This window comes from Hemitrygon akajei, chromosome 18 (genome assembly GCF_048418815.1).
Source record: "Hemitrygon akajei chromosome 18, sHemAka1.3, whole genome shotgun sequence".
NCBI lineage: Eukaryota > Metazoa > Chordata > Chondrichthyes > Myliobatiformes > Dasyatidae > Hemitrygon > Hemitrygon akajei.
The window spans coordinates 25,488,121-25,505,554 of NC_133141.1; the positions used below are offsets into that span (position 1 = coordinate 25,488,121).

Here is a 17,434-nt window from a genome sequence, read left to right on the forward strand (position 1 = left end):
ATGTGTTAACATTTTTAACATAAAATGGACTCATGGTATTTAAGTAGTTATTGACCCAAACATAAATTGTAGTTCAATTTATTCCCATATAACATGGAGTGTATGGTTATTTGGTTTTTTGTTGCAAAGTTAATTCAATTTTTCATATAGTCCTTGGAGTCATGCAGCACTCCATCTGGTGTTTTGCAATTCAGACCTTGGTGGTTCAAGTTGTTATCTAGATACTTAAATATAGTGCGAGTATCTGCCTCCACCACCCCATCATGCAGTAGTTCCAGATTACAACCACCCTTGAAGGGAGGTGGGAGGAGGAAGACAAACTTCTTCCTCAGATTTCCTGTTAGTCCTTACTCCTCGTCCCTCTGGCCTTAGATGTTTTTTGCATGGAGAAAAGGTTTTTTTAAAAATATTCACACCATCTAGGCCCCTCAATTTTGTGTAGATTTGTCAGGTTCCTGATCCGTCTCCTCCATTCCAAGGGAAACAGAACCAGCCTCTCCGGTCTCTCCTCATAACTGAAACCTTACATCCCAGGCAACATCTTGGTGAATCTCCTCTGCACCCTCTCCAGTGCAGCACATCCTCCCTATAGTGTGGTGACCAGAACCACATAGTACTCTAGCTGTGGTCTGGCCAATGTTTCACAAAGTTGATGCATAACCTCCCTGTTCTTACACTCTGTGCCCCAGCTAAAGAGTGGATGTTGTCTGCTGCTTTTGGCGCTCTCTATAGAAGAGTTAGGAGTTATCTAGTTGTGGCCAATGCAGAACATTTAATCAAGATCACCAAAACAGATTATTTGGCCACCATTACTCTTTGTTTGTGGTTCCATGTCTCCAACTCATTTCTTGTAACACTTCAACAAGACTTCATTTGGTGTAAAGCACTTTGAACGTGAAAGGTGCCATAGAATTGCACATCTTTTTAGATGGAACTGAGTAGTTCAATGAGGTCAATGTGAATTGCACTCACTAATGTGTAACTAACTGGAAATGGTGGCAGCTATATGGATTGGTCTGCTGTGCTCAGATTTAGAAAGGCAAATTGGGAGAATTCGGGAGGTTGGACAGATATTGCAGCACATTATAGATGCACATTAAAAATAATCTTATAAAATGCAATTTTAGAGGAGATTAATGCCACAACAAATTTACTGGAAAGATTAATGTTAATCATGAGACAATTAAAATACCAATTTCTTACATTATGCCAGGTAAGACTTTACAAGTTAATTTGGCTGTTAGGAAATAGTAGAATTTGTAAATAGAATATATATACTCAGAGTTGTAAAGCATGGAAACAGGCCTTTTGGTCCAACTCATCTATACCAAGTTGCCTTTCCGAGCACATCCGATTTGCCTGCATTTGATTCATGTCCCACTAAAGTTTATTCTCTCCATGAGCTTGTCCAAATGAGTTTTAACTGTTGCACTTGTACCTGCCTCTACCACTTCCTCTGGTAGTTTGTGCTATATAACAAACAACATCTCTGTGAAAAACTTAACCCTTTTAAAATCTTTCCCCTCTCCAGTGTCCAATACTGCTGTAACATGATGTCCCAACTCTTATACTTAATATCCAATCTGATGAAGGCAAGTGTGCTATACACCTTCTTCACCACCTTGTACCTGTTGACATATTCAGGGAGTTAAGTCTCTGTGCCCCTCGGTCTCTCTGTTTGACAACACTCCCTAGTGCCCTGTCATTTACTGTGTAAGCCCTGCCCTGTTTAACTCACTAAAATGCATCACTTCACACTTTTCTGAGTTAAATTCCATCTCTCATTCCTTTGTCCACTTACCCAGACATAAGACATAAGAGCAGAATTAGGCGATCTGGCCCATCAAGTCTGCTCCACCATTCAATCATGGCTGATCCTTTCTTTCTTTGCTCCTCAACCCAAGTTCCCGGCCTTCTCCCCATAACCTTTGATGCCATGTTCAATCAAGAACCTATCAATCTCTGTCTTAAATACACCCAATGACCTGGTTCCACAGCAGCATGTAGCAACAAATTCCACAAATTCACTAAAAAAATTTCTCCGCACCTCTGTTTTGAATGGACACTCCTCTATCGTGAGGCTGTGCCCTCTTGGTCCTAGACTCTCCCAACATGGGAAACATCCTTTCCACATCTACTCTGTCTAGGCCTTTCAACATTCAAAAGACTTCAATGATATACCCCCCCACCCCATTCTTCTGAATTCCAGCGAGTACAGACCCAAAGCCATCAAACGTTCCTTGTATGATAACCCTTTCATTCCTGGAATCATCCTTGTGAATCTCCTCTGGACCCTCTCCAGTGCCAGCATGTCTTTTCTAAGATGAGGGGCCCTTGCTCTGTATTCTAGACATCTTGAAATGAATGCTAACATGGTATTTGCTTTCCTCACCACTGACTTGACCTGCAAGTTAACCTTTAGGGTGTTCTGCATCTCAGATTTTTGGATTTTCTCCCCATTTAGAAAATAGTTCACACATTTATTTCTTCTATCAAAGTGCATTACCATGCATTTTCCAACATTGTATTTCATTTGCCACTTTCTTGCCCATTCTCCTAAGTCCTTCTGCATCCTACCCATTTCCTCAACACTACCTGCCCCTCTACCAATCTTCGTATCATCTGCAAACTTGGCAACAAAGCCATCTATTCCATCATCTAAATCATTTATAAACAGCATAAAAGAATTGGTCCCAAACCCCCGTGGAACACCACTAGTCACTGGCAGCCAACCAGAAAAAGATCCTTTTATTCCCACTCACTGCCTCATGTGTGGCACCTTGTCAAAGGCCTTTTGAAAGTCCAAATATACAACATCCACTGCATCCCCTTTATCTATCCTACTTGTAATCTCCTCAAAGAATTCCTCATGTTCTTTAGGCAAGATCTTCCTGTAAGGAAACCATGCTGACTTTGTCCTGTCTTGTCCTGTGTCACCAAGTACTCCATAACCTCATCCTTAACAATTGACTCCAACATCTCCCAACCACTGAGGTCAGACTAACTGTCTATAATTTCCTTTCTGCTGCCTTCCTCCTTTCTTAAAGAGTGGAGTGACATTTGCAATTTTCCAGTCCTCTGACACCATGCCAGAGTCCAATGACTTTTGGAAGATCATTGCTAATACCACCATAATCTCTAATGCTACCTCTTTTAGAACCCTAGGGTGCAGTTCATCTCGTCCTGGTGACTTATGTAACTTCAGGTCTTTTAGCTTTTTGAGCACCTTCTCTCTTGTAATAGTAACTGCACCCACTTCTCTTCCTTCACACACTACAACAGTGGTCCCCAACCACTGGGCCATGGACCAGTACCGGGCTGCAAAGCATGTGCTACCAGGCCACGAGGAAACGATATGATTTGGTGGTATGAAATGATATGAGTATGCACTGCAGCTGACTCATATCGTTTCATACCACCAAATCATATTGTTTCCTCACGGCCCAGTAGCACATGCTTTGCGGCCCGGTGGTTGGGGACCACTGCACTACAACATCAGGCATACTGTTAGTGTCTTCCACAGTGAAGACATGCAAAATACTCATTTAGTTCATCAGCCATCTCCTTGTCCCGTTATTATTTCTCCTGCATCATTTTTAGCAGTCCTATACCCACTCTCATTTCTCATTTATTTTTAACATACTTGAAAAAACTTTTACTATCCACTTTGATATTATTTGCTAGCTTGCTTTCATATTTCATCTTTTCCCTTCTAATGATATTTTTAGTTGCTCTCTGTAGGTTTTTACAAACTTCACAATCCTCCATCTTCCCATTAATTTTTACTTTGTTTTATGTCCTCTCGTTTGCTTTTACTCTTCAACTCTTCTTAGTCATGAACTTTTGTATCATCCCAGAAAACAGATATCGCCATATGGCCTCCAGAAAGCCAAACCTGATTCACACAATGAAAAATTGGAAACATGGGTGAAATATTTCAGCATCTGTTGGAGCTTAGAAGAGTCAAAACAATAGAAAGGTGGATGTGAAGGTGTTTCTTATCGACATCTTCTAGAAAGCCCACAAAAATGTCTATTTTACTACTTTTATGCCTGTTTTTCACCTTAAATGTGTTTTTGGAATTGTTAGAGCCTATGATTTACAGTCTGGAGATCGAGTGAGTGACCCAGCACTTCGTTGTCTCTGAGAAGATTCTGGGAAGCGAATGCGTACTAACGGCCTTGATGTGAAGAAACTTAGAGATGGGCCAAGAGCCAATGTTTGACTCCATTTCACTATTAAAGCATCCATTAATTGCTGTTTAAAGCGTTGTGAAAGATTGAGACATTGAGGTGAATGCAGAAGGCGAGTGAGAGTTCAGCACCAACTGCCTTCCTTTTGATTGTGACCAGAGGAGTCTGTAAGTGACCTATCGCTATGTGGATCACTGCGACAGGTGGGTAAGCCTCTGCATTCGTGTGGTGTCCTCTTTCGGTGATGTCAGAGGATGTAACCATGGTTCTGCATTTATGGATTAAATTATTGCATTTATGGACTGTGGACTTTTTAAAATTATGGTTTTGAAATTTTGTGTTTTTTGCTCATTTTCTGTTTTGTTGTGTGAGGGGAGGGGTTTGGGATCGATGTTCTTGTTGCGTTTTTGTGCGGGCGTGAGGGACTTGGGTCAATGTTCTTGTTCCATTTTGTGCAGGGGAGGGGGGGTTGATGATCGGGATGCCATTCTTTTTGGTGACGGGGTGGGTTTGATGTTTCTCTTTAAATGACTTTCATGTTCTTGCTTTGTTTCTTGGTCATCTGGAGAAGATGAATCTCAGAGTTGTGTACAGATACATACTTTGATAATAAATGAACATTTGAACATACATGCCCTGATGATATGCTGAGCCAGTAACAATCTAGCATTGAAGTAATCAGCAGTGTCAATGTTATACAGTCTGAAGGTTGATGTAAAAAATGAATTTGCAACACAAACTGATGCATAATTCCTACAGCTTCTGGGCCACTGTGTATCAAAACCCTATGAGCACACTAGGTCATTAATATATGCCTGCCAGTGGTTCTGTTCATTTATACCAGAGTTTTGTACTTTTGGATTTGGATTTTGTCCCTCTGCTAATATAATCTAATATGTTACTTGCCTTTCCAACCATCAGATTCAGATTGCTGTTCATGATAAGTCTGAAGATCCACTAAAATAACATTCTTCAGGTGTTTCTGTCTCACTCTTGAGACAGCCTTCCCATAGTTTTCCCAATTGGAAAATTGTTAGGACATCCAGTGGTATTTGGCCCCTCATTAGAAATGCCCCCCCCTTTCTGTGTGATTGGTGGGCTTGAAGCATGGGCTGATGCCATCACCTTGAGGAGAAACAAGAGATCCAGGACCTGAATGAGGTTGACAAGCAACGCTGCAGTTTCTTATTCAGACTAGGATTGTGAATTTAAGAGGGCAAATTCAGTGCTAAATCTGTCCACAATAATGTGGGTAGAAGCGACTGCTGCACAGTCCTCGTGGAGATGAAGTACTACCTTCATACCGAGCACCCCCTCCATGAGGTTGTGCGACACTGCAACTGTATTCAATGGGACAGACTCAGAACTGATCTGACAGATGAGAACTGGGTGTCCATGAGATGCTGTAGATTGTCAGCAGCAGAGGTGATCCATCTCCACAATGTGTAAACTCATGGCCTGGCACATCCCTCACTCCACCTTTACTGTCAGTCCAGGGGACTAACTCTGGTCCAGTGAAGCGTGTAGAAGGTCATGCTGGGAGCAGCTTTGAACATTGTATCAGTTGTGGCTCTGACACAATTTCAGCCAGGAAGTTGTGGATTTGAGTCCCACACCCAACGTTCAAGCAGAAAGATCTAGACTGAGGCTCCTAAATCCAGTACTACAAGGGTATTAGTGTCCCTGCACTGTCATAGCTTCCTTTAAATCAAGGCTCATCTATGCTCTTGGGTGGACTATTCTTGGTGCTGTTTTCAGAAAGAGTAAGAAGTTATTCTTGGTGTTGAGGCCATTTATCCTTTGTAGGAGCTTGTAGTATGCCATGTTTCTGTATTATGAGTCATTTCACTTGAAAGTAGTTCTTTGACCATAAAGTGCTATTGGAATAAACTGCTACACTGAGAACTAGTTATGTGGGCTTTGTATCTTGAATTTATTCACACATTTATTGAACTGACCAAAATCATCAAAACCACATTTCTCTTTCTCAATACACCCTTGCTTTTCAGATTCAGTTTATTGTCATTTAAAAACCACAAATGCAATGCAGTTAAAAAATGAGACAACGTTCCTCCAGAATGATATCACAAAAACACATGACAAAACAGACTACACCAGAAAATCCACATAACGTTTGGCAATCCCCAATCCAGAGTCCGGAGAGGCTGCTGCGTATTAATATCGTGCTACCCAGAAGTGACAGGGAAATTGACAGTCGTTCCATTTGTAATAATTAAGAATCACACTTAGTGGCAGTACATGGGTTAGTATTTGCCCTTTCCATTGAAAGATCTGGTAGTGATTAATAATCCAGTGAAAAATCAAAGCCTTCCAAACACTACGAATAAGTTGTAAAGTTTCTGTTTGCTTCTTCCAGTATTTTTTTGCCTTTACCCATCATGTTTCATTATGGTGCTGCTCCTCTTTCACAAATGACAGTTGTATTTAAAACCAAATCAATGAGAGGTGAGGGAATCTACAACTGTTATAGGTTTTCCCAGCTTTTTTCTTCAAAAGCACATTTCCTACATTGTCCAGTCACTGATATAATGCTGTAACAACAGACTATAAAATTAACTTAGGCATTCTAAAGGGTACTGTAGAATGCAAGTCCTTAATATAGTTGAAAGTAAATAAAATCTGTAGATTCTTTTGTATTAGACTGAGAATTTCATTGTTTAAGTAACTATGTAAAGTTAATATAACAGTCAAGCAACATCTGTATATGTTATCTATATATAAAAAGAAAACAGAAGCATGTTATTTATATTGCAGGAATGTTCTGTACTTTATTTGCATTCATAATGCTAACAATACATTGATTGAAAAATCTCAGGGAGGTACTTCTTGTACTTCGCAGCTCATTTCTGGAAGGAGTAATGCATTATAGTGTCAGCAAAAAAAAATCAAAATATCTCCATTTATATAACCAGCTTATGTTTAAATTTTTAAAGTGCTTCATACACAATGAATTGCTTTTTAAAAAAATGCCATAAGTATTATGATAAAATATTTAACAACTTTTTAATAAGCACTTGATATGCATTTAAATAGCATTCTACAAATTAAAATTTAAATTCAAATTACACATTATTGCAGCAACACACACATACATTATATAATTTTAATTTCTTAACACTTGCAAAAAATGCATCAGGCTATATTTTTTAGAATCAAGCTTTGAGATGTTAATAATTAAGCTCTGCTTAATATCGGTATAGTTGCACTGCCAGAGTAGGCTATGAGTTTTTTTTCATTTTAAACACCAATATAGCCATGCAACCTATATTAAGGCAGATAGTGAAGAATTTTGTTGAAACACTGAGAAACATCCAGGATCCCAAACATGGGATGCAATTGTCATATTTTCCAGATTTCATTTTAAAATAATCATGCAAATGGCACACAAAGCAAACTGAGTGATCAAAGATGGATTTGTGGATGTTAGCCTCAGTGGTTACTCCAACTTAAAGTACTGCATGGTAACCTGATCCCATCCTGATTTTATTTCTGTTTGTAATGATACCATGAGTACACGGAGAAGTCTGTTCTTTCCATCTTTTGTTAAACCACCAATCATTGCCAAGCATTAAGTACAGTTTAAACTATTTGATCCCATATTGTTGAACTAGACTGTTTTTCTCACATACATAAGGAGGCATTCCTTATTGTTATATATAAGTATTGTTTTCTCACATACATAAGGAGGCATTCCACTTAATCAATAGAAGCAGCATTTTAAATAAAATTATTTCTACTTGTGGTCAGTTGTCTGAGGGAATGATACATCTGCTGTGTTATATTCTGCATTCTGGAATGGAAACAGAAGTTTGTGCCCAACATCAGTATCCTGCCTCAGCAGGGTGAGGTGGCAGGCTAAAAGTGTCTAGGAGATCTGAAAGCCAGTTACTACACAGAGCAAGGTCTTACTCTGCAACAGTGAATGCAGGAACAGTAAGTGCAAGAGAGGATAGTTTCATTGTACAGTTAAGACGAGTTGTAGGTGTTAGCATTTGATGGTGTTTGGTTATTTATAGAGAGGCCATCAGTTTAAGTGCATTTAAAAACTTTTACATCTATCATTTGCATCTCTATTCCAAATCTACAGCAGATGCTGTGAAGGAATTGCTCATGACCAAACTACTTAAACATTCTTATGTTTTAGAAAAGAACAATTCTTAATATGCTCCATTTAATCTCAAGATAGCGGTCCCTCATTTTGTGCAGTGCTAAACATGTTGGCATGACTCCACATTAGGAAGTTCTGCAGCCCATTTCCCTGGAGCACACTTGACAACATTCTTCAGATGAGTTCATCATTCTACAGCACACTGCCAAAATATGTCGTGCCCTGATCATAAATGAGTATATTTTTATGCAATGTCTCCCCTTGCATAAGTTTATGTTCTTTTTATACATACTTCTTATTGTAATTTATAGTTTTGTATTATGTATTGCATTGGATTGCTGCTGCAAAACAACAAATTTCAAGACACACACACAAAATGCTGGTGGAACACAGCAGGCCAGGCAGCATCTATAAGGAGAAGCACTGTCGACGTTTCAGGCCAAGACCCTTCGTCAGGTCTCTGCCTGAAACGTCGATAGCGCTTCTCCTTATAGATGCTACCTGGCCTGCTGTGTTCCACCAGCATTTTGTGTGTGTGTTACTTGAATTTCCAGCATCTGCAGACTTCCTCGTGTTAAATTTCAAGACATATGCCCTTGATATTAAATCAGTTTCTGATTCCATATTACAAGATATTCTTCCATCCTTTCTAATTGTCATAAAAGCATTATATTAAAATGGTTTAAACAAATAAGTTAGTGTTAATATATATAACACCCCCGGCACGGGGGTGTGTATTCCCTAGACTTACACAGCTAAGAAAACCTGCGGGGTTTCACACATAAATAATGTTACATTTGAGTTAAGTATTTAGCTAATAAGATAAGGAGCAAGAGCAGGAGTGGGCCATACATCCCTCTCACCTGCACTACCATTTAAGTCATGACTGATTTGACCCTTGCTCTCACCTCCACTCTGCTGCCTGCTCCATAAGATGCTCAATTCCCATGTAATCCAATAATCCAACTTTCTCAGTCTTAGATGTACTTAGTAACTCAGCCTCCATGGCTGTCTTGGATAGACAATTCCAAAGATTCACAATCCACAGAAAAATAAATCCTTCTCATCTCCACCTGAGACTAGATCTAGACACCGCTAGAAAGAAACTTCCTCCTGGGCACATTACAACCTTCTAGACTCAATATCAAATTCTACAACTCTCTGTCTTTATTGGTCTTCCAACTGTGATGTTGGTTTGTTCTTTCTGTCCTGCACTTTTCTCTTGGGGAGTGGAGAACATACCCAGCTGGAGATGTTGGACAGGCCTTTCTACTCTGCATTTCACAACTCCTACATTCTTTTTGTCTCTCCAATTACTCCCATTCACCCACTAACTCCTGTTACAGCTTGGTCACACCAGAATTATCCAATCAAAGACATACTCCACTCCACCGCACTCCCCCACCCCAATCCACTGGCAGCATAATGAGCTTCTTTTTGTCTCCTTCCCATTTCTGATGAAGGTTCTCCAACCTGGACCATTAGCTCTATTTCAATTCCCATGACTGCATCTACCCTATCAAACCTGCTCTCAATAGTTTCAATGAGATCATCTTCCAGGCTTCAGGTAGGATAGGCACAGTGTAGATAATCTCTTCTCATAAGACATCTCTGTCCAAGCAAAAAATCTTACAAACCTTCATTCAATTGCCTCCAAAAATATACATATATTCTTGCTTAAGACTAAAACCATATACAATTCCTCAATGTGATCTCAGAGCCCTGTGCAATTGTCATAAGACTTTCTTACTAATGTACACCATGCCTCCTACAATTCGGCCAACATTCCACTAACCTTTCTCACTGTTTGTTGTACCTGAATGATAACTTTGTGTTTCTTATAAGAGGACCCAAGATTCTGATGAACACTGACATTCATTTCTTTCACACTATTGAAATCATTCTGCCTGGCAAAATGAGCAACCTCTCACTTCCCTAACTATACCCCTTTTGCTATACATTTCCCTCATCCCCTTTACCTGCTTAGATTCCTTTGCAAACTTTTTTATTTGTGTTTCTCTTTGTAGGTAACAAAAAAACACCTAAAAACCCTGGATACTAGGAAATTGTCACTCTTGTTTGGTTGGAGGTCCACTGAAGGAATTGTGAAGACTAGTGGACATCAGTGTTCTGGTGGGCATAATAATGTTTAAATCCTCTTGGTGCTAAGAGTATTCAGTGAAAATCAAACATCTTTCATTAAATGCTTGAAGTTGAGGTGCAATTAAAATAAATCTTCACTTTGTTAATGACTTCATGATGGACTGACAGCAGTGGCTTACAGAGGTGGTGTGTCAGGCATGAGCTTTACAAAGCAAGCAAGAGAAGTCTCTCCCCATCATGCTGGAATGTTTTTGAGATCAGAGGTTCAGCAAATAGCTGAAGAAATAATTGGGCAAAATCTAAAGTATCTGAACATCCACAGTCTACTGTGTTTTGAACAGAGTTAGTCTTCGCTGATTCAGCAACCAGTCAGGAGGTTTCAGATACAGCAGCTGCTCTGAGTTCTTTCAGGCAACAAGTGTATTTGTGCTAAAGAGAACACAGATTTGTTCATTTATACTGTTGAATTATTCTAGGCAGTTGCTTAATGAACTGAGGATCCAGAACCCATATAGGAGGGATTCCAGAAAGTGGAAGCAATGGGCAAATATTCAAAGAATATTTTTGGAAGTAGCTGTAACTAGGCATTGCGTGCGGGTGCTTTCAAATTATGTAGGTTCAAATGACTGTCTGTAGACAGGGAAGAAATATTTATCCTGGCCAAGAATGGAAAAATGCATAGTGTTGGCCTGTCATCAAACCAGACCAGGAATAAAAGGGGTGGGAGCATTATATTATTTCCTGACTTCCTTGCTAGAAAATACAATCAATAACAAAATACTGAACAAACTTCTCATAAAATGCCCTTCTGGGTTCTCAGATGACCAGTAGTTTAAACCTTGGTTAATATGGTTAAGTTTAAATTAATGAAAAGATTGAATAAACCATGTTGTTTCCTTTAAAGAGAAACACTTCATTCAGGTGCACAAAATTATCAGTAAATAGAAAACACTTACTTCTCAGTATAGGGATTAATAATCAGGGGACAAAGTTTAAAGTAACTGGTGGAAGGAATAGAGGGGAGAGGAGGAAAATTGTTTACATCCAGAGGGTGCTGGGTGGGTGGGTGGCTGAAACTCACTGTCTGAAAGGATGGGAGAGGCAGAAATCACTCCCTACATTTAAACAATATTGGAATTTGAAGAGCTGCAGCCAGTAGGGATAGCGATTAGACTGGGCAGTTTGTTTTCAACTGGGCCATACTTGATAGCTGCCTGGCCTCCTTCCTCCTTATCGATTCTAAATGCTTGCAAGTTACATGGGAAATTTAAAAAGTTAAGAAATCTGCAACATTTTTGGACAGATCAAGAAATGCCATGATTTGCACAACTGGCTTGGAATGTAATAATACTACATTGTGAAATAAGTGGGTACTTTTTGATGTATTCCTTCGCCTATTATCCAGTTGTGGAAAGAATTTGCAACACAGCATGGGTAGCAGGGAAGAGAATTCGAAAGTGACCTCTGTCACTGAATTTTTAGGCTCAGGTAAATGTCAGTAACTCTGCACTCTAACAGAGGTGTTTCTAAGTATTAACAGACCAGAATATTTTCCTCCAAGTTCTCATAGAGTATGAGGAAAGGTTCTGCTGCAAGTAATGTAAGCATAACATGTTGTTCAATCATGGGTCTTTTCAGTCCAAGAGTAATCATTTGGGCCCACTCACTAATAATGGCATACAGATTTGCTCTGCTGCTCAAAGGTTGGAGACTACCACCTTAGGTCACTGGAAGAGCAACAAAAAAAACCTAGATATAAGTAGTAATAGAACACACACAGCAGCGCTGGAGGCTTTAACCAGACAAATGAGCAGGGAGAATATTATCATCCAAGCAGAAAGTCCTGAAGAAATATTGAATCAAGGAAATTGGCACAATTCACACATTATACTCTCTACATGATTGATTGGTAAGGAGAGGCAATAGGAAAGCTTATTTGCGTTAGTAAGTATGAAAGCAGTTTCTTCCACTGATAAATTGAGAGAAGGTGGCAAAACCACTATAATGTTTATGCTAAGAGACCTGTTGTTGCTTCCTCTTCTGCATCGTTTCCATTTGCTTTGAGGTCAACAAGCGTTTGGGCAAAGCTGTTCCATTCATCACTCCGGGGAACAGCGATTTGCTGAAAAAAAGTAAAACATGAAGTTCATGTTATACCTATAAACAGTCATTAGTGTCAGCCATTCACTACCACAGCTACTCATTGAGATAAGCTATATAATGATGACCCCCATCTATGTGGCTCATGAAAGCCAGTAGAGATAATGGATTAGCTTTCCCAGAACACTGAACTATATCATGCTCTGATATGGATTATTAGGCACAGCTTAGAGTTCTGAGGTTATTCAATCAGTCTGAGTCAGGTTTGTAAGTACAGTTATTTAAAACAATCTCAGTATGTTTAACATCATACATTGCTGGGAGATACTTTGTAATCTCATCTACATTTCCACCACACTACACAGAATCTGTTATTTCTTTATTGAATGGATGAATTGAGGTAAAATGCACTCAAGCATACAAACCAAGAAAATTGTTGTCAAACCTGAATTAATTAGGGTTAGCTCTGGAGCATTGCAGTCTATTCTGTGCCAAAGAAATGGTAACTCAGTCAGTGACTCATGACTACTACTGGAAAATCACTTAGCTGGGGACAGGACTGGAACCTGCTGAAGCTTAAGAGTGGAAAACTAAGGGGAAGGTGATGTATAGGATACTTGTCTTCATTAGGCAGGGCATAGAATATAACCACACAGACATCTTTGTACAAGTTTATAAAACATTGGTTAGGTCTGTACTTAAGAGTACTGTGTGCAGCTTTTACCTTTTTCATTTTATTTAGAGATACAGCATAGTAACAGGCCCTTCTGGCCCGACGAGCCTGCACCACCCAATTTTCACCCATGTAACCAATTGACCTACTAACTCATACGACTTTGGAATGTGGAAGAAAATTGGAGCACCCAGAAGAAACTCACACATCACGGAGAGAACATACAAACTTCTTACAGACAGCGGCTGAATTCAATCTAGGTTGCTGGTGCTGTAATAGCATTACACTAACCACTACACTACCATACCACACCAAACATTTTTCTCTGATTGGGAACTGAGTTCAGCCCGTGGCAGTGCAAACACCAAATCTTAACCACTAGGTCACTAAGGAACCTTTTTGGTTGCCACACTATAGGAAGTATGTAGTTGCACTAGAGAGGGTTCAGAAGAGATTCACTAGGACATTGCCTGGGATAGAGTGTTTCTGTTATAATAAGAGACTGGATAATTTGGGTTTACTTTCCTTTGAACAGAGAAGGCTGAGGGGGAACTGATAGAGGTGTACAAAATTATGGAGAGTATAGATAGGGTATATAGTGAGTATATAACTACACCCCTTAGCAAATTAGACAAAACCTGAGGGCATAAGTTTAGGGTAAGGGTTATGAAGTTTGGAGGGAATCAGAGGAACATTTTCCCCTCGAGGTGGTTGGATTCTGAAACATACTGACTGAGGGGGTAGTGGAGGCAGGGACTCTCACTATATGGAAGAGTAGTTGAATCTCCAATGCAGATAAGGCTATGGACTAAGTGCTGGTAAGTGGGATTAGAATAGAAGGGTATTTGATGGTTAGCAAGTATATAGTGGACTGAAAGACTTGGTTCTGTGTAATGCTCTATGACTCTTTAAAAAATACCACACACATCATATTGCTTGTGGAAAAGCATTTCAGAGAGTTGAGAAAAGCAAATATAACAGCAATGAAATGCAACTTTGCCTGGGAACCTTTTGATGGCAACTCCTTACCTCACCAACATCATAGATTAACACTTGACCTTCAGAATCTCCCACGGCAATCTCTCGCCCTGACTGTGCCCATCGTACACGATGTAATGCAGGGTTTCCCTCCATGGTGATACTTGCAGTAGGCACCTAAATTTTACAAGCAAATTGAGGTTTTGTTTCTAAATGAAGAATGTGGAAGATACTTTTGTTCTAAGTATAACAATTGAAAACTATATTAAGGCATTGAGATACACTCTAGCTTTAAAGTCCAGTTACAACATGATAAGTCCATGAGTGGTCCAGTTTCAAAGCAAAGAAACTATGATTTTTTGAGTGTGATTTTTATGGGTAAATTAGATACTTGGCCTGGCCACTTCTGTGTGATTCACTTTAGTACAGTTTGTATTTGCCTGACATTGGTGGCATACTTAATGTTGTCACAGGTAATTTCTTCTTCACCAATGTTAGAGGTTCCAAGACAATCTTTATTGTATACTCATAGAGAAAAATAAGCCAGGAGCAAACAGTGTAGGATTTGGAAATGAGATGGCAACTAAAGATTTGCTTCAGAGTTTTTTAAAGCACTGTTTGCCTTGAGCTGTGCCTTTCACTAACGTGATCATCAGTAATTGAAAGCTTTCCATCACTAGTTGTAAAAGTGATATGAGGAAGATTCTAAAATTCTCTTCTTACATCAAACAAGGGAACATCCAATGTCCCAATGTCTGGAGGTTGTTGAGAGTTCAGTTAGAAAAGGCAGCCATGTAATAGTCTGGAGAAATTCCTGGCTAATGCTGTGGTGGATGAGATCTACTGCTGGAATGCTGTAGTTAACATTCACCACCCACTGGGACTATTTCCCGCTCCTCATAAGCTGACTGGCTGCTCTTGAAGGGGAGATCAGGTTGATTTGAATGATGGCATTCAGGCACACTTGGAAAAGCTGGGGTTTGTGCTGAAGGAATGACATTGGATTGGCACCACTTTGTGGAAGTCCACTTGCACTCGGTGGAACTGGAAAGAGAGGAAATACTACACCATTAATATGGAAATCTCTCCAAGAACTGAGGGGTTATGGATATTGTTAGGTAGAAGGGAGTAGTTTAGGTAGGTGTTTAATTACTAGTTTAATTAGTTTGGCATGATATCGTGGGCCAAAGGACCTGTTCCTGCGCTGTACTGTTCCATGTTGTAAAAGGTCTGGACTGGCACATCGATGTCTTGACCCAGCATCTCCTAGCCTCCACATGACATGGCCAGAATTATGGAAGATGAACCAGTGAAGCCCCTTTCATTTACCACAGCCATTTTATGCAAATACGCTGTGTACTGTGGCTGCAACGGGAGAGAGATCTTTCAGCTCTGATTTGTTTCCCAGCAATCATTGTGACTTTGGATATGGCAACTTTGAATTCTGTGTGGAATTCCTAACAAGGATTCCACAGGTCCTCCTTATTACATGACTATATGCGAGAAAAACACTTTTTAGGCTGTTTTAGATGTATTTTTGCCCAACTTCAGAGTTTTATTTTCTAGGAGATGCAAGTGGGCAGTGTATATTTTTCACAACAAGGAGGAATCCAATTTCTGGGCATACGTGTTTCTATATGCAGGGCATTCTGACTCCTTTTCCATTTCAGTCCATGGTCTCTCAATGCAGCTGTGTTTCAGAGAGATTAGAAAGTCTAATGGAATCCAACCTGCATTCACACCTCAGGTGAGGAGTGATCTTCAATTATGTTTTGTCAGCTGTAATTTCTATTAAATAGTGTCATATTCATCAACCAAAAGAATCTCTTTTACATTCAATGATTTTCTTGACTTACCTCAGTATCTTCATTTAAATTCCAAAGATCGAGTCGGCCCATTCCATCAACGCATGCAAAGAGTGCAGGGTGGATAGGGGACCACATGACATCAAACACATAGTCTGAACTGTCCTCGAACGAATACAATGACTTGTTGCTCTAAAAGAAAGAGATCTTGTTAACTTAAAGAGATAGCATGCAATTAATACAATAATCTTTAGACACATAAAAAGATCATTAAGGTGTACAATTCTACTGCTCCTCTGCTTCCACTTTGAAGTGATTCACTGTAATAAGGATCATTGCTGGAGCAAATATTGTTTTGATCCAGCAGATGCATTCCAATGGAACCAGGATCTAAAATAAAGGCTGCATTTTTAATTCTATCACAGAGGCTAAGATAATTTCGTTCAGTATAGACGGGTTGATTGAATCAGGTCTACCTGGCTGAAAGAAGGAAATTACGTTTGAGTCACACAGAATTATTTCAGCCATGACTACCTGTTTAAGAATCAAAATATTTCAAAAGGCATACTAACTAGAACAAAACTACAAAATCCATTTGCTTTTGTTTTAATGCAAGCAATTCAGATCATTTTGTATTAGTGACAATGTGATTATGAAAAAGGTAGCATAAATACACAATAGAAGTAAATCAGAAGTCTGCTGATATCTATTTGTACATACCTTCGTTGACCAAAGCTTCACAGTCCAGTCAAATGATGAAGTGATGAAAAGATGAGAGAAGTCCACTGCTCCTGTTGCTGTGTGACAATGGATTCCTGTCACTGGACCCTGGTGTCCTTCAAACATCTCAATAATTCCAGCTTTGCTGTAGTTTATAGACAAGTTCAAGTTTAATTGTCATTCAACCAAACATGAATACCCATGAATACAAAGTTACCCTGGGGCCAAAGTGCAAAATACAGTACCAACAGTCACACACAGCACAATGCACATATAAGGTAGCAAGCACATATAAGATATCAGTAAAATACAGTCACACATTAGAAACACAGTTCAAGACCCTGAGCCCATGAATGTTGCAGCAGTCTGCAGTCGACAGACATTCACTTTCAATTTCAAAAATTGTGTTCTTGTCTTAGCAGCAGTTAGGGATAGAATTCCTTCTGGCCACCTCCAATTTTCTTTGTACTGCTTACATTTACATAGAGCCATACAGAGGTGTAACATGGAAACAGGCCCTTTGGCCTATAGTACACACTACCTATCAGCCCCCCACTTACACTGATCCAACAATAATCTCATTCGTTTTCCTCCTCACATTCCAATTAACTCCTCCTAAATTCCACCACTCATCTAGACAGTTGGGGTAATTTACAGCAGCGAATTAATCCACTGACTGGCATAGCTTTGATGTGTGGGGGGCAAACAGGAGCACATGAGGGAAACCCATACA

General features: G+C 39.6%; 1 protein-coding gene across 6 annotated transcripts in view; it reads right to left on the reverse strand.

The window, feature by feature from the left end:
- Window positions 1-6,953: 6,953 nt before the first annotated feature.
- Window positions 6,954-17,434, reverse strand: part of LOC140741208 (cytoplasmic dynein 1 intermediate chain 2-like) — a 74,766-nt gene continuing 64,285 nt past the window's right edge. For all 6 annotated transcript variants that reach the window (XM_073071131.1, XM_073071128.1, XM_073071132.1 and 3 more), the window contains 5 exons: window positions 16,702-16,846; window positions 16,033-16,173; window positions 14,228-14,353; window positions 12,448-12,547; window positions 6,954-7,060 (listed from right to left, as the gene is read on the reverse strand). In XM_073071131.1, the coding sequence (XP_072927232.1) occupies window positions 7,026-7,060; window positions 12,448-12,547; window positions 14,228-14,353; window positions 16,033-16,173; window positions 16,702-16,846 (547 nt within the window). In that variant the 3' untranslated portion in view covers window positions 6,954-7,025. The remainder of the gene's footprint in view (window positions 7,061-12,447; window positions 12,548-14,227; window positions 14,354-16,032; window positions 16,174-16,701; window positions 16,847-17,434) is intronic.